We start from the raw sequence: 21,093 nt of genomic DNA, 5'->3' as shown, positions 1-21,093 counted from the left end.
TGTGTGGGTGGGTCAGTCGTGACGGGGGGGTGGGGGGGACCCTCCCAATCAGGGCCTTTGGGAGAGGTCAGCAGGGCTGTGGGTGACCAGCTAGCAGCGGGGAGCCGAAGGCAACGCTCATCCCTGTGATCTGACCAGGGCCTCCTGAGACCAACTCAGACTACACCTGTGTAAAAAGGTTTTTATTTTTATAAGTAAAAATGGCTAAGCTTCCAAAAGTTCTTAAATAGGATGTCAAAGGGGGGAAGATGTCAAGAGGCCCGTGAGCAAGGAGAGCCTGGTACCAGGCAGGTGAGGGGAGCAGCAGAATCCCGGCCCACTGGCCTCCCACCAGCCATAAATACAGCCCAGCCCTCGGCGGGGAGGGCTGCGCTCCTATGTACACATAGAACACTATGTACATGTCCGGCACAGGGCCTGCCTTGGAGCGTGGGGCCAGGGCTGCCCCAGGGTGCCTGTGCCTCCGGGGGCTCCTCAGCCCACCCACCACAGATGGGGTCCGGCAGGCGGGGGAGATGAGACCAGGCCGGGCAAGAGGTCCACCCTCCCCGCCTTACACTCCTGCCCTCCCTGGGAGGGCCCCCAATGGCCTGGGCCTGCCAGGCAGAGTGTGCCATCCCTGCCCTTCCAGCCCATGCCATTTACAGCCACAGACGAGAGAAACCATTTCCTTCCGAGCGTGTTTCTTATCTCTGAGTGGAGACGAGGCGGAAGAGGTGCCTCCACCCCGGCCTTTGCCTCCTGGGCTCCCAGGGCTCCAGCAGGAGCAGGCCAGCAAGGCCTCCGGACCCAGTCCCTGGGCTGGCAGGGTGGACGCATCCGTCACACAGGTACCGGTCTTGACTTCCCTGCAGGAGGGGGAGGAGGGAGCCATCAGCCTCTGTGCGTAAGGGCAGGAGGGAGCCAGGCAGAAGCACAAACAGCAGGCAGCAGGACAGACCCAGCTCTGAGCAGCCGTTGCCCCGGCACAGCCCTGCAACCCAAGGTGGCCAGGCAGGTGGGCGGGCAGGCCCGGCCACCGGCCCCACACTCACCTGGAGACTCTGCAGCCCCAGCCGTCAGGCTGAAATCAAAGCGACAGGCGTCTCACTGGTGGGCTTGCCTTGGGCCAGGACTCCCCAGGACCCTGCTTCCCCTACCTCTTTGCACACTAACTTGCCAGGCCCTTCGGTGAGTGGGGCCAAGCAGGGGGCTGGAGCTCTAGATTCCAGTCCTGCGGCTGGGACATGGGGTGGGCCCTGACCCCCACGTCCCCCAGGAGCCAAGGCCCAGGGGGTGCCTGGCCTGCTTTGGAAGGTGGGTATTGCAGGAGCCCAGCCTCAGAGAACTGCGCCCTGGGCCTCGAGTCAGTAGCCCTGCTAGGAGCCCAAAGGGCTGGGTTTCTCCTTACACTATTCCCTCTCCGGGGAGCCTGTGATTTCCCATCTGTAAAATGGATCTAGCACTGTCTGCCCTGACTACTTCCCAGGGCCAGAAAAGGTGGTAAAACAGGTTCTGGAGGAGTTTTATAAACTTTAAAAAAAAAAAAAAAAAGGAAAACAAAAAGTCCATTCAGGCAAGGGCAGTCAGTGGCTACCCACCTTGGGGCAGGCTCACCCAGCCACCCACCCTGGCCCACTCCCTAAGGGCTCACCCAAGGGCTGCAGCTTCCTCCGGATGGAGCCTGGGCGACTGCTGGGCCCGGAGCTGGGGGCTGAGTGTGCTCGAGCTGAGGGCTGCGGGGTCTGGCAAGCCGGCTCCCACTGTGGGTGGGGTAAGCAGGTGGGTGGGGGCCGTGACCCTGGCCCCCCACCTCCACCATGTCAGTCATTGCAAGAATTACATGAGACAACACACGTAAAGAAAATGAGCAATAACTGAGCACCTGTATGCCCACCCCCCAACCGCCTGAGGTGCTCCCCAGGCATCTGAGGCCTAGGTGAACTAGTAGGACTAAAGAGGCTCCTGAGTTCAAGTTCTAGGTCCACCCCCTTCTGGCATCTTCCCCTGTCCCTCCACTCCAGGCTGTCTCCCGTCCCAGAGGCTCCTTCCTGCCCTGGCTGTGCCAGCCCAAGATGGGCCTGTGGCGGTCACCATACCTCCAGGTGCTCCTGGCTGGACCAGGACCCGAGCTCTGCCCTGCGGGACCCAGGGCCCAGCTCTACCGAGCGCACTCGCTCTGCAAACTTCAGGGAGTACAGCGTCTCACTGGTGTTCTTCTCCACGGGGGACACCTAGGGGACACAAGAGCTCACCCTCCACCCAGACCAGCAGGCTGCCTCCACAGAACTGGAGGGGGCAGCATGCTCACTGACTGGGAAGCTGCAGGGGACAAGGGTCCCTTCCCTGCACGGCCCCGCGTACAGGGGCCACAGGGGGAGAAGGTCCCTGCCCAGGGTGCTGGCCACCCAAGGCCCTCACCTGCACCACCATGAGGGTCTTGCTGTCCCCACTGAGCGAGTCCTGCAGCAGGTAGGTGAGTTTGGAGTTGCGGAAGGGCACGTGGCCCTGGCGGGAGCGCAGGGCAGCAATGACATCCCCCAGGGCTGACAGCGACTTGTTGATGTGCTGTGCCTCCCGCAGGCGGTTGCCCTCAGCCCCTGACTTGCCCACACGCTCTGAGCCGGCCAGGTCCACCAGGTTCAGCTTCCCTGTGGGGAGGGTGCTAGGCAGGTCAAGGCCGCCCCAGCACGGACAGGGGCTGGGGTCCTGGGCCGGGCTGCCTGGCGCCCTCACTCACCCGTGGTGCGGAGGCCCGTGCTGCAGTCCACCCCGCGCACCGTCACGATGAGCAGGGCGTGCGAGCGGGAGCTGTGCTCGTTCAGGTTGGTGAACTCTGTCGTGCGGTTGGTATGGCCGAACTCGAATACCTGGCAGGGCACAGGGAGGGCAGAGGCAGGGGTCTGGAGTGAGGTCTTTGGAATCACCCTGTCCCGGAGTAGTGTCACCCTATGCACTTTACAGAGGGGGACAGGCTGAGCGGTGTGGGGACCCAGCAGAGGCTGCATGTGTCCCGCCCTGCGTCGGTGTGGGGTCCCCCCAACACTTCCCACCTCCAGGCCCCCCCGCCCCCAGCCTTGCACCTTATTGATGTCCTCCACGCTCTGCACACGGAACTCAGTCAGCCCTGGCACGTACAGCTGCCCGCTGCCGTCCGGGCACAGCCGGATCTCCAGTTTCTCCTGGGGCTCCTGCCCCAGCAAGTCCCTGCAGGGACAGGGCTAAAGGGGTCACTCCCTCCCTCCTACCCATTCTGCCTCTGCTTGCACCGCACCCCTCTCCCCGACCACCTAGAACATTCTCACACCCCCTCAAAGCCTTCCTTAACCATAGGGCAAAGCCCCTCTCTCCGCCAGCTCCTCCGCTGCACGCAGTCTGCTGAGGGGCAGAGACCAAATGTTCCCCTAAAAGTCTTGTAGTGGTACTACTCCTGCACCCACGATGCACTGAGCTCTTGTGGGTAGAGCCCCCTAAACCCCCCACTCTCATGTATCACCACCTGGTGCAGCCTGGAGGGAGAGGGGGTATACTCGAAGGGAAAAGGAGCACCTGAGTCTGGTCTGGGTGGCCCAGGGGGACTGAGAGCAAGGCCTCCCTGCGGCCCCTGGTGTGGGGCAGGGGCCTAGGACCACCCGATCCCTGGGATGATCTGGACAGGCACCCCCGACCCCAATCTTGATCCGTCATGGCTCAAGCCACCCGGGAGGCCATGCCCCGTGCCAGAGCTGCCTACCTGAGGACCTCGTTGTAGATCTCGGCCGCGCTGACGGTGATGGTGTACTCCCAGTCGGACGCCTTCTCCTGCACCTCGGAGAAGAGCAGCTGCAGGGCCCGCTGGTTGATGCCTGGGTTCTCAGGGGTCCCCTGGGGGCAGAAGCAAGGCCCCAGTGAGCCAGGCCTCTCCCACCGCAAAGGGGGGCCATGCAGATGCTCACGTGGTGTCTATGGCCCCCTCCCCTCCGGTGACCACGCACAGGCCAGCCTCCCTGCTCACAGCTTCTGCCTGCCTACCCCCTGCCCTAAAACACCCTCCACTAGCTATAAGCAACTTCACCATCCTGGGCCTCAGTTTCCCCACCTTTCCATGGCACTGCCCTGCCAGGAGCAGCCTGAGACTTGAAGTAGAGGGCGGCATGACACGCCTGGTGCAGGCCTGTACACGGGGACTGCTGAGCACCAGGGCACACCTGGTCCTGGGGGCCACCTGGGAACCTATGATCTCCTTGCCACTGCCTAGAGGGTGGCTGGCATCAGGGAGGCCATGAGCTGGGCTCCGTGGGTGGGGGAAAGGAGGCACAGGCAGAGGCACACGAGCCCTGGGGCCAGATGGGCTGGCCGGCCCTTCTAGAAAGAAATCTCGAGTCCTCACCTGACTTGTCACCTCCCCTTACATAGCACACCCACGCCCCTTCCCCTCTGTTGCTCAGGCCTTTTTACCAGGCCTCAATACCCCTAGCATGCTCCACCCTCGTGGCCTCAGCCCTGCTGTTCCTGGGCCCCGAACGCTCTTCCCCACACACCCCCATGGCTGGCTCCCATGCTGCCTCCTGGGAAGGCATCTTCCCCCCAAATGCCTGATCGCTCCCTCACTGCTGGCTCCTCTTAGCCAGCTTTAAGTTTTCTCCCTGGCACCTGCCAGGCCAGACCCTGATGTGCTGTGGGTCTGCTGCCTCCACTGGTGGGCTGACCCCCAGGGTCAGACACCGTGGCCAAGCTGTGCCTGGCCCCCCGAACAGCACTTGATCTACATGGGCCTCGGCAGGCACTACTGGGGGAGAGATGCTCCTGGGGGACACCCCAACGCTGAACACCCAAGATAGAGTTAGGAGCCACCAGACCCCTCACTTCCCCACCTTGCTTGGCCTGGCCCCTACTAACCAGTCTTGTGAATCTCAGAACACAGGCAAAAGCAGGGCCCAGATGGAGGAAAGGGCCACGATGGCAGCCTCCCCTAAAGGTGCCTGTCCAGACACTGGGCCACCTGTCCCCACCCCTCAAGAGTGAGGCACATGCTAACAAACCAAAGAAACCCCCAAGGGCCACCTTCCATTTTTATCTCCAGTTGAGATTCTTCCTCCCCTCAATGCTCCCATCTCCCGGAGGGGGCTTGGCCCCGGCAGCAGAGACTGCCCTCATCTAGTGTGATACCCAAGGGCCTAGCACAGGGCAGCCATACAGCAGGAGCCCAATAAATGCGCGTGGGTGAAACAAAAGTCCATCCCAGGAGATGCAGAGGTGGTCTGCCCTGGGCTCTGACCTCAGGCAGAGATCCCTCTGATGCCAGAGCTTGTGGTCATTACACCTGCCCTGCCCAGACCCATGGAGCCCATCCGAAGTTCACCCAGGCAAGGTGCCCCTCTCTTCAGGCCTGGTGCCCTCCACTCCCATCCCCCAAGCTAACACAGATAACCACCAGCTCTGTTCCTGTGCCACACAAAACCTGAAGACACAAAGGCAGTGAGCAGGGGAGGGTCCTCACTAGCTGAGCCCCTGCCCCGTGCGGCAGGTACCCACCTCCATCGTGTAGGTCTTGCCAGCACCCGTCTGGCCATAGGCGAAGATGCAGACATTGAAGCCGTCGATACAGGAGGTGATGAGGGCTTGGACCTCCTGGAACACCTGGGGAGGGGACGTGGGATGGAGATGGCAAGCCCCTCCTGGGCCCCCCACCAGCTCCAAGCCCAGCCACCTCCCCTGATCACTCTCTCCTTCGGCAGTAGTTCAACACAGATTGTTACTGGCGAGTGGCTCACTGTAGAAGAATCTATGACTAATAAGTCGCTTACAGTAGATATTAATGGGCAATCAAGCTGCCAAGACTAAGGGGAAGACAAGGGCAGTGCCTGCTGCCCAGGCCTGGAGCTCAGGGGCCCCCACCTCCAGCTTCTCCGGCACCAAAGGAGTGCTCAGCAAGATGAAGGCAGAGGCCAGCCTGCGCCCAGCACCTCCTGCAGCCTGCCTGGCCGCCAGCAGACAGGACCGGAACAAGGGTAAAGCCCAGCCCAGGGACAGGAGGGCACAGGCAAGACAGGCCTGGCCGCTCAGCCGGGGCAGAGATGAGAAAAGAATGCTACTTAGACCACGTGGCTCTCACATGGGGAGCCCCTACCAAGACCTACACAGGTGCTCCCAGCTGGAGAGGCAACGACAGCCAGGGTACTGTGGGTAGGCGGGGCTGTGAGGGGGGCGGGGCCACGTAGGTGCCATAGGCTGTGCGTGCATCTCCTTCCCTACCTAGGCTTCAGTCTTCGCTTCTCACCCACTTCTCTCCTCCAGTGGAAAGAGCAAGGCAGACCAGCATGCCACGCTTCCCCGTCCTGTCTCCGCCCCCCCCCAACTCTTCCAGTTCTTTCTGGCCATGTTCCCACTGTCTCTCCCTGTGGGTCCCCCACCCTCCACTGCCCTCTGTCCCTTTCCCCACAGGGCCACACTCACGTCCTGCTGTGAGGCCCGAGGAGAGAAGACTTTGTCCAGCTCAAAGGAAACAGGCTTTCCTTTGTGTAGTAGGTGGATGATGGAGTCGTCATCAGCATCGAAGGTCACGGCATTGGTCGCCTCAGGTCCTTCCCCGTCCTCTTTGGTGACTGGTCGGACACGAGCAATCACCCGGATATTCCCTGGATGGTATTGGGGGGGGGGGGCAGGGAGAAAGGTACAGGCTGGGTCAAGATCAGACTACCTCCACACTGGCCTTCTCTGGTGCCCTGAGCAGCCCCGTGGCTTAGGAACCCGCCGCCCTCTAAGCAAGGCCCCCCACGGGCAGGTGGCCCACAAAGCTGTTATCAGTTGCTCACACTATCACGAATTCATATGTCAGTACCCTTTCTTCCTGGGCAAGCCAGCTGAGAGGGGGAGCCTCACAGTGGGGACAGGGCTCAGGTACCGTACCCAGTCTGGGCGGGATACCAAACGGACTCTCTATATGTCTGGACTTCAGTCCCAGTGAGCCAAGGGACTTATCCTGTCATTCTAAAAGGGCACCATGGATGCCAGGACAGGGCTTGGAAATCAGATGGGCAAAGAGAACCAGGCAACAAGGCAGCCCTGGGGCATGTGGGTACATAGACAGAGGTGACTGCTTCAAGTCTGTCAGTGGGATCTCAGCAGAATGAAGAACAAACTCACCACTACAGCCAGAACGTCCCTATCTGCACCTGCACGCTCCATCTCACCATCCAGGCCTCAGCTTTGGCATCACCTCCTCCGGGAAGCCCCCAACATCCTCAACTGTCCGACACCGAGGGGCACCCCCTCCCCAGCCCCAGCAACAGAGGCAGTGGTGGGGTTCTGTGATTAATGATCACTGCTGTCCCAGCTAAAGCGAGCCCCGTGAGGGCAGCGATAGCAACTGTGGGCTCGCAGCCATGTCTCAGTGTCTGGAACAGCACCTGGCACAGAGCAAGCACTTCCTAGACCTTTGTGCAGTGAGCAGGCAGCCTCAAGCTGGGCCAGGTCTGTGGTCAGAACAAGCGGCATACCAGTCGCCCCCACCCAGTGCCTCCATGGACGCCTCGGGGCCTGACTGCTCTGGGTTTCCTTATCTACAAAGACAGCTACTGCAGCCCCTCAGTGAACTGACACAGCTCCAAGGAGTGGTGCCAGGCTGGGGGGAAGGGCAGCAGCCCTCCAAGCCAGGTTGGGACTCCTGTGCCATGGGGAAGAGGGGGAGGGGGCAGCGGTCACCTTTTAGCCGCACGAGCTCATTGTGGCACTTCTTGCGCAGCTGCAGCTCCCGGCGGTACTTGCGCAGAAGCTCCTGGTTATTGCTGTTGACCTCCTCGATGGCCTGGCCGATCTGGTGGGGGGTGCACAGCGCAGTAGGGGCTGGCTCCACCCACCTGCCTTCCCACGCAGCCCGCCACCTCTCCGGCCCCCCAGCAGCTGCTCACTGCCTCCCACCCTGGGCTGAGTATTTAATGTCTGCTGTTACTGGTCAACTCTAATAGTCTCTGTGGGTATGTACTGCTGCCAGGCCCATTTTACAGAGGAATAAACTGAGCCTCAACAGGCTTGTTGCTCTGCTAATGAGCGAACAGCAGGACTCAGCCCTCACTTCATAGCACTCACACTTGACTACAACACGATTCAGTGGGACCCAAACTCCAGCCCTACCCCCAAGTAGTTGGGGGACCTAAGGCCACCATCTCAGTCATCGAGCCTCCTTGTTCTCATCTGTATAATGGGAAGAACACCATCTAATTCACAGATCTGCAGAACTTGGTAGGTAAGGACCTCCCAGTTACACTCCATGGGGGAAGGAACCAAAATGCAGACCACGTATGCATCTGTTCCCCTTCGCTGGGTAAAAAGGGAAGTGTGTGTATGCACACAAATACATCAACAGGCTTCATCACACTCAGGACGCTTGGGGGTAAATTCTGACAGACATCTGCCTCTGGGGAGCAGGCCAGGGCGGCAGAGAGGCCCTGCCTTTTCATATGATGCGGGTCTGCACAGCTTGAACTTCCTACCATATCCGTGCATTATTGACATAATTTTTTTTTACAGAAAAAACTATTTTCTATTCCCAAAATATATCAGTCTCTCTGCCCTGCAGGGCTGTCGTACAGATTCAAGGAGCTGACGGCTATAAAAGGCTTAGCACGTAGGAGGTACTTAAGAGACGCTGGCTATTCTCATACTGTGCAAGTATAGCTTTAAAAAAGTCAAAACTAACAGATGTAACCATATACGCAGCGTGTTTGGGATATAAGGATATAGGTAACATGTTTGGTGCAAGAGTCAGAACACGGCAAATACCCAAATCCCTGCCCTGACCAGTCTGTTTTTCAAACAGGGCCGGGGGTGGGGGAGGGGAGCTGTGGTCCAGTGGGGGACTTTGTTGCATTTTGGAATGGAGCCCAGAGCTCCAGGGCCTCTCCCCGCCTCCCCCGTCCCCTCAGCCATGAGCTGCACTCACCTCGGCCTTGACGCTCTTGAGGGCCTCCTGCAGGAGCAGGGGGAAGCCACGCACCTGCCGCTTGAGCCCATTGTAGTCGTTGGTGAGGGTCCGCAGTGCGGGCTGCAGCGTCAGCAGGTTGGTCCGGACACCTGTGGGGACATAAGGGATATACGGTGGATGGGGTGACAGGCTACGGCATGGGGCAGCCAGGGCCCGGCCGGCCACCTCACCTGCCAGGTTCTCATGCACGGCCTTCATCTCCACCTGGGCTCTGGCAAAGGCCTCCTCAATGGCCCGGTTCTTGTCCTCCTCCAGGGACTGCATCTCCTCCAGCATCTGCCCGTGCGCCCGCTCCAGCTCTGACTCGTACATGGCGATCTGACGGCCAAGGCCGGAAGCTCAGCGTGAGGCTCCGAACGGGGGTGGGGGGGGTGGGCAGAAAAAAGCCCTACACCTACCCCACACATGTACCCCACAGCCCACGTGAGCAAGCCCTGACCCCTACATGTCCACACACACACACACACACACACACACACACACACACACACACACGAGAGGGGTGGATGGCCATCTTGTGCCTCGAAAGGTCTGGGAGCTCCATGCAGCTACTTCCTTGTATTAGCCCAGCACCAGTCTGGGTCCTGGCACATGACAGGTGCCCAAGCCACAGGTCCCAGGAGCGCAGGGGAGAGCACGTGTTACATGATAGTGACCAGGGTTCTTTTCCAAGAATGTGTGCCCTGGACCCTGTGTGAGGAGCCTTTAATGATTATGTCCCTGAGCCCCGCTGGGAGAGGAGTTCTGCGATCACCTCACTTTACAGAGGAGGGAACAGAGACACAGACAAAACTTGACCTTGTTCACGCAGCCAGCAGGGAGAGGTGGGAACCCAGGTCTGTCGGACCCCTGAGGGCTGAACTGCCACCCCATGTTGAAGGCCCGCCTCGGGCTTTCCAGCCGGGTGTGTGCATGCGCTCCCACAGCTACGTGCACCCACGCGGCCTGCTCACCTGCGCCCGGAGCTGCACCGTCAGCTGGTGTGAGCTCTGCAGCTGCTGCTCCATCTCCTTCAGCACCTGCCTCTGCATGGCCACCTGCTCCTGCAGGTGCTGGTTCCGGGCCTGGGACTCACTGAGGGCCTGCTTGGTCTTGGACGACTCCACCTCCACGGTCTTGATGACATACTGTGAGGGGAAGGAGGGGCAGGCGCATGGCGGCGTGTAGATGCCTCAACCTCAGCCCGGGGCCCTGAGATGCAGCTGGCTTTGACAAGGGACCCTGGGGGACATCCCACCAAGAGCCCCCAGAAAAAACTAGAGAGGCCTCAAGGTACTGGCTCTCAGGGATGCTGCAAGGGCCTTCTGGAATGCTCTCATTTAATTAGCCCCCCAAGAGCCTGGCTGTGGACCGACAAGAAGGGCCAAGACGAGGGCAGAGCCTAGCGATGTGTCACATCCATGCCTGGCACACACGGGCACCTCAAGCCACAGTTGCCCGCTACGCACTTGGCCCTGGACAGCAAGAAGAGGAAGGGGCCAGACTAAGTGCAGACCTGGGATGAGTCCTTCAACCACCTGCCCCTCCTCTAGGAGGCCCAGCACTGGGCTCGGGGGTGCCAAGAGAGTGCTCCCAAGGGCACTGCACATGGCCACGGCCGGAGGCTCACCTTGACGGGTGGCGACTGCGCCCGCAGGCTGGCAATGGTCTCATGGCTGTCTCGAAGGCGCCGGCTCAGCCGCTCCTCCTCCTGTGCCTTCTCGGCCAGGCAGTCCTTGAGCCGCAGCTCGACCTCTGCCAGCCGGTCGGTCTTCTGCTGTACCTCCAGGTTCAGCTCTGACAGCATGCCCTTGTTCTCCACCACCTCCAGCTGCAGCTGGGACAGCCTGTCCCGGAGCTGGGCGCTCTCCTGCAGACAGCACGTTGGGAGCAGGGCCGGAGCACAGGGAAGGTCAGCAAGCGGGCGGGGGTCACTGTGAGGAACTGGGGCCGCCACCAGGGACTGAGTCCTCCGAGGCGGGCCCGCTCACCTGGCTGTGCTCGCAGCCCATGCACGGGGCCACTGGCTTGGCCCGCAGCTCCTGTAGCTCCGCCTCGAAGCGCCGCATCTCTTGCCTCAGCCGCTCATTCTCCACCATCAGAAGGTCCCGGTGCTTCTCCAAGTCCGTGCCTCCCTGAAGACAGCCGGAGCACAGGGGACGCATGTGAGGCCAGAAGGGGACAGGGGCAGGGGAGAGAGGAGGCGAGGTGGGGAGAAAGAGAGAAGGAGAGGGAAAGAGAAAGGCAGGAGAGGGATGGACGAGAGCAGGAGCTCAAGAGGGAAATGAGAAGACGGGAGGAAAGGGGAGCTGGAAGCACGGCCTTCACCCCGCCCCATTCATTCTATTTTCCCGAGTGTGAAAGTAACAAGAAAGTCGTATTTATACACAGAGTTCACACTCCTATTTTACATCAGCAAACGAGAATGAACCTCCCTCCCTTTGGGGGTCACACGACCTCTGAGGGCCTAGGGAGTGGAGGCAAGTGTTTGGGGAGCATCTCCCAGGCAGGGTGGCAGTCTACCGGGCACACAGGCAGCCCTGGCTTAGGCTGGACGTGAGGCCCTGGAGAGACGGGGTTGCACATCCCCATCTAGAAGGGCCAGTCAGCACAAGGCCCAGCCAGCTCCCCCGCCCCCCACCTGAGGATGTCAGTGTTGAGCCTCACCAGCTCTGATCGAAGGCGGCTCACTTCCTGGGCTTGGCTAATGAGCTTCTCCTTCAGGTTCTCCACCTGGCAGCACAAAGCCATGGTCATGGTCATGGTCACAGTGAGCCTTGTTCCTCACCTCCAACCCATACCCAGGCCTCTCTTTCAGCCCCGGCCCTCCCTGTGTTCAAGCATCAGGCCATACCTGGGACTCCAGCTGACAGACACCCACCCGGTCCCAACAGCCTTCAGCACCCTTACCCACTGCAAGACCCAGGGAGTCTGGGCTCGCAGGAAAGCCTAGGGGGCAAGCACTGCAGAGGTGACCCTTGCCCCACCAAACTTGTGCCAGAGGCAGCTCCCGGGGAGCCTCAGGAGGCTGACCTTAGGACCCCGGCCTTGCACAGGCCCCTGCGTCTACTTAGGTATTTGTAATTTATTTGTTTTTTCTTAAAAAGGCTTCCAAATTGTAAAAACTCTACGCCCTACAAAACCTGGACCAATCCTTGCCCAGACCCTAGATTTTTCCACTTCAAGTGGTTCCTCTGCCTGTGGAGACACATCCGCCAGCGAGCGGGGTGCATCTTGGACCTGTGGCCACCCCAGCTCCCAGCCAGCCTTGCTGGAGAGCCGAGGCCGGCAGAGGCTGTTAGAAAGAGGAGGCGGTGCATGCTCTGTGAGGAGGCAAGGGTGGCCTGGCTCGGCCGGAGACCCGGGTGGGGGCAGGCACAATGCCAATTCCGAGAGAGTACATCCCAGGAAGGGACCCTCCCCTAGAGCTGTCCTCCAGCTGCCCCCCTCCTTGCCAGCCTCAGACCCTGGTTCTGCATCAGCCCTCCTCCAGGAACCTCTCGGGAAACAACAACAAACGCAGCCAATGACTTTGGCACCAGAGTTCCCCAGAGCATGTTTGAGGGTTTTCTTGCAGAACATTCTGTGAGGACCAAATCCTACCATACTTCCTTGAGAAGGCACAGTAAGAGTCAGACTCGCTCTGTGGGGGCTTAGGAGGCGGGTTTTACACAAGTGGGCCACGAAGCATTAGGTTCTTATCACTAAGCAATAGGTGACAAGGTTCCCAGCCTGCAGGAGCCAGCCATGGCCAGTAAGGCAGGTGTACAGGCCTAGACACCCACCATCCACCCGGAGAAGGAAGCCACCCACACTCCCTGCAGGCCATGGCCAGGGACATGCAGGCCCATGTCTCCAAATGTCTGACCTTTCAAGAGAGGCCAGATGTTGGGATTTGGGGGTGTGTCAAATCTCCCCACTTCACATGGCTGAGACGTCACCAAGAGTTTGAAGGTAGCATGGGCAGCACGCAGCCTGGAGCTCCATCTCCCGGGGCTGGAGACGGCAGCCTCTGCTCCTCCGAGTGGGTTAGGGGAGGAAATGGACCAACGGACCAGGCCTGGACCACCTCTCTGCCCACTCCAATGCCCCCTCCTGTTGAGACCCTGATGGGAGGAGCACTCAGTTCCTCCGGCCTTAGAGGGGAGTGAGGGACAGCTCACAGAAGGCAGCCTTTCATTCCTCAGTGGGGACACTGGGACGAGCCTGAATCGCTAGCGTCCGGGGAGCGGTTAGGTGAGTTACGGTGTATGCACACTCAGCCTACCGTGTAGTCGTCAGTTAGGTCTAGCAGAAGTTTTAAGTGACTTGGAGAAAGGCTCCTCAACATAATTAAATCAAAAATCTGAAAACAAAATTGCGAATGTAACATTAAGAAGTAGAAGTCTCTGGACTGTAGAATTATGCCAAATTCTTGATGCTTTTCAGCAACTTGTTAGCCTCAAAGAATATGTACCCGTCTCGTACATACTCCCCCACGTGCTGAAATAGGTGGGTCTACCTCCTTTTGAAAGGTTGGGGCCCCAACTCGCCTCCTTCCCTCAGAAAGCATCCCAGGGAGGTCTACTTGCACTGAACAGGTGTCCCAAATGGGCCGCTGCCTCAGCACCGGGCTGGGTGCTCTCGGGACCTTGCCACTGGCACTCAGCCCCAAGCACAGCAGCGGGAGTGACGTTTTCCAAGTGCTCACTTGCGGCGTCAGGATGCTCTCCTGCCACCCCCCTGCAGCCTAGGCGGCTGCTCCTTTCTTGCATCACAATCAGAATTCCAGGTGCTCCTAGGCTCTGCCTGGAATCTCCGAGGGGTGTCCCCAAGAGGAGGTGGCTATAACATGGGGCAGGCTGGGGGTGAGGGTGGGGGATTGAAGCTGTAAAAGACTCCTTTTGTCAGAGATGTCAGACAGTCCTCTCCTGGCTTGTCTGGACAGCAGGGGGACGCGGCCCACCAACACGGCAGGTGGCGCATTGGGCACAAGTCACTGCCGTGGTGCGTGGTGACCGTGCCCGCGCAGGCCAGCAGCACTTGGGGCTGAAAATCGAGGATGTGTGTTGCTCTGGAGCCGTTGCCCTCCACCCAGAGGGGTCTGCTTCAGGAGCAGCGAGAGCAGAGAGCGGGGTGCTCAGGGTGAACTGGACCAGAGAGGAAGGCCTTCCACAGGAGAGAGCCACACCCACCCCGGCTCTGAGTCAACAATGGTGCTTGCTTGCGTCTGTCAGCAAAGAGGGGAGGGGCCTTCTCTATCGCTCATCATGAGCCCCAGCAGGTGACCAGGACACAGCAGAAACGCAGTAAATACTTGAGGTGACAGACAAGCAGCAAGCGCACTCCTGAGGGCAGAAAGCCAGGCCCAAGGGGAAGCAGGTCCCTGGCAGGCTGCTGTGACAGGGCCCAGGAGGGCCTGATGTCAACCCCAGGGCTGACCAAGGGACCAGGCTAAGTTTGTGCAATGTCCCTTCCCAGGCCCAGGGTCGGCAGGAGAAACTGGGTCATGGGCCAGGAGCAGAGAGCCTCAGTGGGGGCGGGGAGCGGGGTCCATCTGACACAGACCCACATTTCCATCTCTCAGTAGAAGTGGGTATATGGAGGGTGGGGCAGCCCCGCGCAGCTCTGTGTCCTCAGCTGTCTGCTCCCATCAGTGGAGATGACCTGCTGATTACCTCCCACCTCCCACTGAGCCTGGCTCACCCTCAGCAGCTGTCGTCTGAGAAAAAGAGGGCTCACCCAGCACGGCCAAGGCGTTGCCGAGCTGAAAATGCAAGAGGTCCTGGGATCCAGAACACCTTGAGGAAACAGAGGCCGGAGGGGCAGCCATGGAAGCACCCCATCCTGTCCCCAAAACACTCCCCATCTCAGGACACAGGGCTACATGACCACTGACTGTGGCCATCTGGCCCCGTCTACCCTGCCCTGCCCACGGCCAAGTCTCAACGTTCAAGTCCTTCTGCTACAGAGGGGCAGTCGGGCACATGGGTTCTCCCAACTGCCCAGCTTTCTAACGGAGACATCACCCCACCCACTGGATAGGCTTGCAAAAGTCTCAGCGTCACCATGCCTCTTGCTTTCCTCGTCAGGACAATGAAGCTACCCCTACAAGGACCTCCTGAGGATTAAGTGAGATTCAATGAGAGAATATAAGTAAAGCACTCAGGACAGCCCCCAGCACATAGAGAGTTCTGTTGTTAGGATAAAGGCCTCGGAGGGCAGAGATATTTGTGGTGTGGGTGCTGAATTCCCAGTGCCTAGGACAGTGCCTGGCACATAGTAGGTGCCCAGTAAACCCATGTAGAAAGAATGCTGAATCCATAAGGGGCCAAGGAGAGCAGGGTCTGTGAGTGAGGCTGTCAGGCAGGGCGCAGGGCAGGATGGGTGCTAGAGGCCGGGGCCCCAGCAGGACACTGCTACAAGGCTCCAGGCATGGGGGTGTCACGGGAATGTCAGCCCAGAGGTGCCACGTCTACCAATATAGTCTGGCAAAACAGGAACTCCAGGTTTTTATGTGAACTTAACTAAGGTTTAAAAATTGGCAACTAGCTCTGGAAAACAGTGTGGAGTTTCCTCGAAAAAACTAAAAGCAGAACTACCCTACGACCCAGCAATAGCACTACTAGGAATTTACCCAAGGGATACAGAAGTGCCGATGCATAGGAGCACATGTACCCCAATGTTCATAGCAGCACTGTCAACAATAGCCAAATCATGGAAAGAGCCCAAACGTCCATCAACCAATGAATGGATAAAGATGATGTGGTTTTACATATATAATGGAGTACTACTTGGCAATGAGAAAGAATGAAATCTTGCTGATTGCAGCAACGTGGATGGAACTAGAGGGTATTATGCTAAGTGAAATAGTCAGAGAAAGACAGATATCATATGCTTTCACTCATATGTGGATTTGAGAATCTTAAAAAAGACCATGAAGAAAGGGGAGGAGGAAGATAGTTTCAGACAGGGAGGCAAATGACAAGGGACTCTTAAATACAGAGAACAAACTAAAGGTTGATGGAGGGGCAGGGGGGAGGGGGAAATGGGTGATGGGCATTGAGGAGGGCACTTGTTGGGACGAGTACTGGGTATTATTTGTAAGTGATGAATCATGGGACTCTACTCCCAAAGCCAAGAGCACACTGTATACACTGTTAGCTAACTTGACAATAAATTATATTTTTAAAAAATCAAAATAAATAAAAATAAAAATTGGCAATTAATCTGATTAATAAAAAAGCAGGCCAATTAGAACTAATAAACTTGGGGTACATGGCTGGCTCAATTGGTTGGGTGACCAACTTCGGCTCAGGTCATGATCTCACGTTTCAGGAGTTCAAGCTGTGCATCAGAGCCTGCTTCCAATTCTGTGTCTCCCTCTCTTTCTGCCCTTCTCCTACTCACTGTCTCTGTCCCTCTCTCTCAAAAATAAATGAGCTGACAGCTCAGAGCCTGGAACCTGTCTTCAAATTCTGTCTCCCTCTCTCTCTGACCCTTCCCTGCTCATGCTCTATGTGTGTCTCTCTCTCAAAAATAAAAGTTAAAAAAATTTTTTTAAATAAAAACAAATAAATAAGCATTAAAATAAAAAAAAAGAACTAATAAACTCAGCAAAGTCACAGGATACAAAATTAACACATAAAAATCTGCTGGGCTTCTACACATTAACAATGGACAATCCAAAAAACTTAATTTAGAAAACAATTCCATTTTCAATAGCATCAGGAAGAATAAAATACTTAGGAATAAACTTAATCAAGGAGGCAAAATATCTATACATTGAAAACTATAAAATATTGCCCAATAAAGAAAAGAAGGCACTGATAAATGAAAAGACATCCCATGTCCATGGATTGACATATTGTTAAGATGTCAATACTACCCAAAGCATTCTTCAGATTCAGTGCAATCCACATCAAAATTCCAATGATATTTTTTGCAGAAATAGAAAAATTCATCCTAAAATTTGTATGAAATCTCAAAGACTCCCAAATAGCCAAAACATACTTGCAAAAGAAGAGAAAGTGGGAGGTTGCACACTTCCTGATTTCAGAAGTTACTATAAAGCTACAGCAGTGAAAACAATGAAGTACTGCCATAAAGACAGACATATAGACCAACAGACTAGAAAAGAGAACCCAGAAACAAACCCTCACATATGTGGTCAATTGATTTTTGACAGGGGTGCCAAGACATTCAAGGGGCAAAGGACTTTTCAACAAATAGTGCCAGGAAAACTGGACATCCACATGCAAAGGAATGAAACTGGACCCTTGCCTTACACCACAGACAAAATTAACTCAGAACAGATCAAAGACCTAAATGTGAAAACGAAAACTATAAACCTCTCAGAAGAAAACATAGGGGAAACCTTTCATGGCCCTGGGTTTGGCAGTGTTTTTTTAGATGGGACACCAACAGTCCAGGCAACAAAAGACAAAACTGATAAATTGAACTTCATCAAAATAAAACCTTTTGTGTATCAAAAGACACCATTCACAGAGCAGAAAGGCATCCCGGGAAATGGAAAAAACTATCTGTGAATGATACACTGATAAGGGATTAATATTCAGAATATAAAGAGAACTCCTACAACTCCACCACAAAAACCCCAATTCAAGACGGACAAAGGACTTGAACAGACATTTCTCCAAGGAAGATATACACATAAGCCAATAAGCAACATGAAAGATGCTCAATATCACTAATCATTAGGGAAATGCAAATCAAAGCCACAATAAGATGCCACTTTACACCCATTATGATGGCTATTAGTTTAAAAAAAAAAACTCAGAAAATAACAAATACCAATGAGAATATGTGGAAATCAGAACCGTTGTGCACTGCTGGTGGGAGATGCCAGTTTGTCTGCTGTGGAAAACAGTATGGCGGATTCTTCACAAAATGTTAACTAGAACTACCATACGATCCAGTCCTTCCACTTATGGGTATTTGCCCAAAAGGAATTAAAAGCAGGGTCCTAAAGAGATATCTGCACACCCACATTCATAACAGCATTAGTCATAATAGCTAAAATGTGGGAGCAAACCAAGTGTCCACTGACGAATGAATGGATAAGCAAAGTGTGGTATATCCATACAACGGAATATCATTCTGCCTTAAAAACAGGAAATCCTGTCATTTGCAACAACATGGATGAACCTGGAAAGCAGGAAAGGGAAATAAGCCCGTCCCCAGAAGACAAATACTGTGATTCCATTTATATTAAGTGCCAGGAAGAGCTGCATTCCTAGAGACAGGGAGTAGAATGGTAGGTGCCAGGGGCTGGAGGAGGCGGGGGGTGTTATTTAATGGGAGCGGTTTCAGGTTTGCAAGATGCATAACAACGTGAATATACTTAATAGCACCGAACTATATACTTAAAAATAGTTAAGATGGTAAATTTTCTGCTGTGCACATTCTACTACCATTTTTAAATGGTTAAAAAAGAAAAAAAGCAGGCAAACAAATCAGACGCACTTGAAGGCCAGATCTTGTCTACCAGCCTGTGGTTTCTGAGCACGATTTTTTAAGGTTCTATCTGGAGGTTCAGGGGCCATAAGGCGGGGGGTGCAGTCTGGACACATATAACACTGGCAGGGCCTTGGAGGGGTGGAGGCCCCTGCTCTGGGCACATCCACGAGAGGAGAGGAGAGGAGAGCTCAAGGCCACCAAGATGTGGCCCGGAGCTATAGTTGCCAACGTCAGGGAGGGTCGTCCAGACCAAGACTGGTGGCCTGTGTGGCCTGGGTCTTCCTGAGTGCTGAGGACCTTCGGCCCGAGTTCTCTGCACAGGGAGCACAGTGGGCTCCCGGTAAACACAGACTATCTCCATCTGACACATCAGCCTGTAAGCCTCAAAAGACGCCCACGGGCCCCAGCAACCCAGGCTCCAGCAGTGACAGCAGCAGCCCCGTGTACGGAGTCACATCGCCGGCCCGGCATGGACTCCCTCAGGTCGTCACTTTGAATCCCTCACTTCTATGAGGCAGACGCCGCTCATTATCCCCACTTTATAGGAAGAGAAGCGGAGATTCCAAGAGATTAAGCCTTAGTTAAGGTGACTTTTTATATGCCCTTGTGGTCCCAAGTTTATGGCTAGAGGGATATCGGAGTCACCACAAACAACATGGAGGTTGCCAAGGACTTGTTTTAAAGTGTTTTCGAGCCTGACCGAGAACTCTGACATTTGGGGCAGAAAGAAAGCCTTAGTTAAGCAGCTTGTTCAAGGTCACCTGACCACTAAGTGGTAGACCTAGGACTGAAACTTGGGTCTGAGTGACCCCCGCCAGGCCCTCAGACTCACCTGCTAGGCTACCCTGCCTTTCAGGAAGAGCCACATTCAGAGGGTAAGTCTGGACAAGGCTGGGAATAGGCGCCATGACAATGAGGCAGAGTCCCCCGCTGATGGGCTCTTCTGAGAGGAGCAGCAAGGTTGACGTGTGTCACTCCACGGTGAGGCTGACAGGAGACCACAGCACACAGAAGTGTGCCCCATGAGGCAAGAGCACTTTATAGTTTAAGACCCATTTTTCTATCCAGTCTCACAACTGATCTGTCCAATAACCATGAAGTGACACTGACTAGCCCCAGTTTAGAGAACGGTAAACGAAGGCTCAGAGAGGAAGTCACTTCCTACGGCTGTCCAGCTAATGAGTGGCACAGCCTGGTCTAGAATCCTGTTTGTGTGGTTCCACATCCAAAACTCCTCCCAGTAAACATGGCAGTGCTGGCAGCAACAACCACAATACTGGATCATCTCATCAGCTGCCTTTATGTCCATTTGACAGATGGGGAAACTGAGGTGCAGAGTGGTAATTAGCCAGCCCAAGGTCACACAGCTGAAACTGAGTAGTGTCCAACGTCAGCACCTGAACCCGGCTCCCGGCCCATGCGGTTGGACACAGCTCCACAGAGTCGACCCTCCGAAGAGTAGCTAAGGAACGTGGAGTTTCAGGGGCACCCCATGAAGTCTTCAGAAAAGAGTCTGCGGTCAGGAAGTTCAAGGATAAAATCTGAGCAAAGACGAGGAATCATTGTGAATTCTTTCAACCATTGGGGCGGGGGGGGGGGGGGGGGGGGGGGGGGGGGGGGGGGGGGGGGGGGGGGGGGGGGGAAGGGGACAGGGAGTGACTAGGCTTTTTTAGGGTGAAGGAAATGTTCTGAAATTGGATGATAGTGATGGCGGTATCAGCATCTCAATACACTTAAGATAATTTAAATTGTACCCCTTAAAGTGGTGAATTGTATGGTGTATGAATCACATTTCAGTTAAGCTCTTTAAAAAAAAAAAACTTATTTCATGGGGCACCAGGGTGGCTCGGTCAGTTGAGCGTCCGACTTCGGCTCAGGTCATGATCTCACGGTTTGTGCCCCATGTTGGGCTCTGTGCTGACAGCTCAGAGCCTGGAGCCTGCTTCCGATTCTTGTCTCCCCCTCTCTCTGCCCCTCCCATTCTCATGCTCTGTCTCTCTGTCTCTCAATAATAAATAAAAACATTATAAAAATTTAAAAAAACCTTATTTCAAAAACGAAGAGACTGGACGCTCTAACCTGGAGAAGGTCAGAGAAGGAAGAGCTGCGAATAAGCTCTTGCCATGGGCCAGGCATGACTGCAGGGTGGGCCCTGGATGAGCCCCCAGCCCCACAGGGCTACCCAAACTTTGGTTCTGCCCCTATTTCTTGCCCCTCCTGCTACAGTCCCTTTGCACAGACTAAACTGTTCCCTTAACTCAGAACTCACTTCCTCCGCTTTGTGCCAGACCTTGGCTCCAGCACCACTTTCTCAAGGAGGCTGTCCTTGACCTCCCCGACAGGCCCTGATGGCTCTGACAGAGCTCTCTTACAAGCCCTCGTGCCCGGTATGTGTCCACCTGCAGAGCCCTTGTCCCTCTTCTAACGTACCACGGGTGCAGGTAACACACGTCGGTCCTCCCCTAGACCACGGCCTCCACCGGCCAGCGCGCGGCTGTCCACCCGGACATCCCCAGTGGTCAGCCCGGTGCTCGGTGCACACCATGCACCCAGCAAACAGCTGAGGGAGGCAGGGGGCACCGCAGGAGGCAACAGTGACACCAAGCTAGTTTGCACTCTGCCTAGAAGAGCCCCTGAGAGTGAGGCCGGCAGGCCCAGAGGCAGCAAACAACGGGGTCAGCGCAGGAGGGAGACACAGAGCACTGGAGACACCC

The 21,093-nt window shown here is 56.1% G+C and overlaps 1 protein-coding gene and 1 long non-coding RNA gene across 5 annotated transcripts in view; one reads left to right on the top strand and one right to left on the bottom strand.

The window, feature by feature from the left end:
* Positions 1 to 167: 167 nt before the first annotated feature.
* The window catches only part of KIFC3 (kinesin family member C3), a 36,050-nt gene continuing 15,124 nt past the window's right edge, over positions 168 to 21,093 (bottom strand). For 2 of the 4 annotated variants that reach the window (XM_029925465.1, XM_029925462.1), the window contains 16 exons: positions 11,588 to 11,653; positions 10,912 to 11,055; positions 10,551 to 10,790; positions 9,895 to 10,068; positions 9,112 to 9,259; positions 8,900 to 9,030; positions 7,663 to 7,774; positions 6,415 to 6,596; positions 5,494 to 5,598; positions 3,713 to 3,843; positions 3,063 to 3,186; positions 2,720 to 2,849; positions 2,401 to 2,630; positions 2,079 to 2,213; positions 1,634 to 1,742; positions 168 to 848 (listed from right to left, as the gene is read on the bottom strand). In XM_029925465.1, coding sequence (XP_029781325.1) covers positions 823 to 848; positions 1,634 to 1,742; positions 2,079 to 2,213; positions 2,401 to 2,630; positions 2,720 to 2,849; positions 3,063 to 3,186; positions 3,713 to 3,843; positions 5,494 to 5,598; positions 6,415 to 6,596; positions 7,663 to 7,774; positions 8,900 to 9,030; positions 9,112 to 9,259; positions 9,895 to 10,068; positions 10,551 to 10,790; positions 10,912 to 11,055; positions 11,588 to 11,653 — 2,187 coding nt within the window. In that variant the 3' untranslated portion in view covers positions 168 to 822. Of the gene's footprint in view, positions 849 to 1,034; positions 1,064 to 1,633; positions 1,743 to 2,078; positions 2,214 to 2,400; positions 2,631 to 2,719; positions 2,850 to 3,062; positions 3,187 to 3,712; positions 3,844 to 5,493; positions 5,599 to 6,414; positions 6,597 to 7,662; positions 7,775 to 8,899; positions 9,031 to 9,111; positions 9,260 to 9,894; positions 10,069 to 10,550; positions 10,791 to 10,911; positions 11,056 to 11,587; positions 11,654 to 12,788; positions 13,251 to 21,093 lie in introns of those variants that run through there. The other 2 variants (XM_029925463.1, XM_029925464.1) reach the window with 2 other exon arrangements.
* Positions 13,764 to 15,017, top strand: LOC115280501. The gene is made up of 2 exons (XR_003903802.1): positions 13,764 to 14,221; positions 14,615 to 15,017. It is a non-coding gene; the product is annotated as an uncharacterized LOC115280501 (long non-coding RNA).

Source organism: Suricata suricatta, chromosome 16 (assembly GCF_006229205.1).
Source record: "Suricata suricatta isolate VVHF042 chromosome 16, meerkat_22Aug2017_6uvM2_HiC, whole genome shotgun sequence".
Classification (NCBI taxonomy): Eukaryota; Metazoa; Chordata; class Mammalia; order Carnivora; family Herpestidae; genus Suricata; species Suricata suricatta.
The sequence above is the reverse complement of the archived record's forward strand: the minus strand, read 5'-3'. Positions and strand labels throughout refer to the sequence as shown.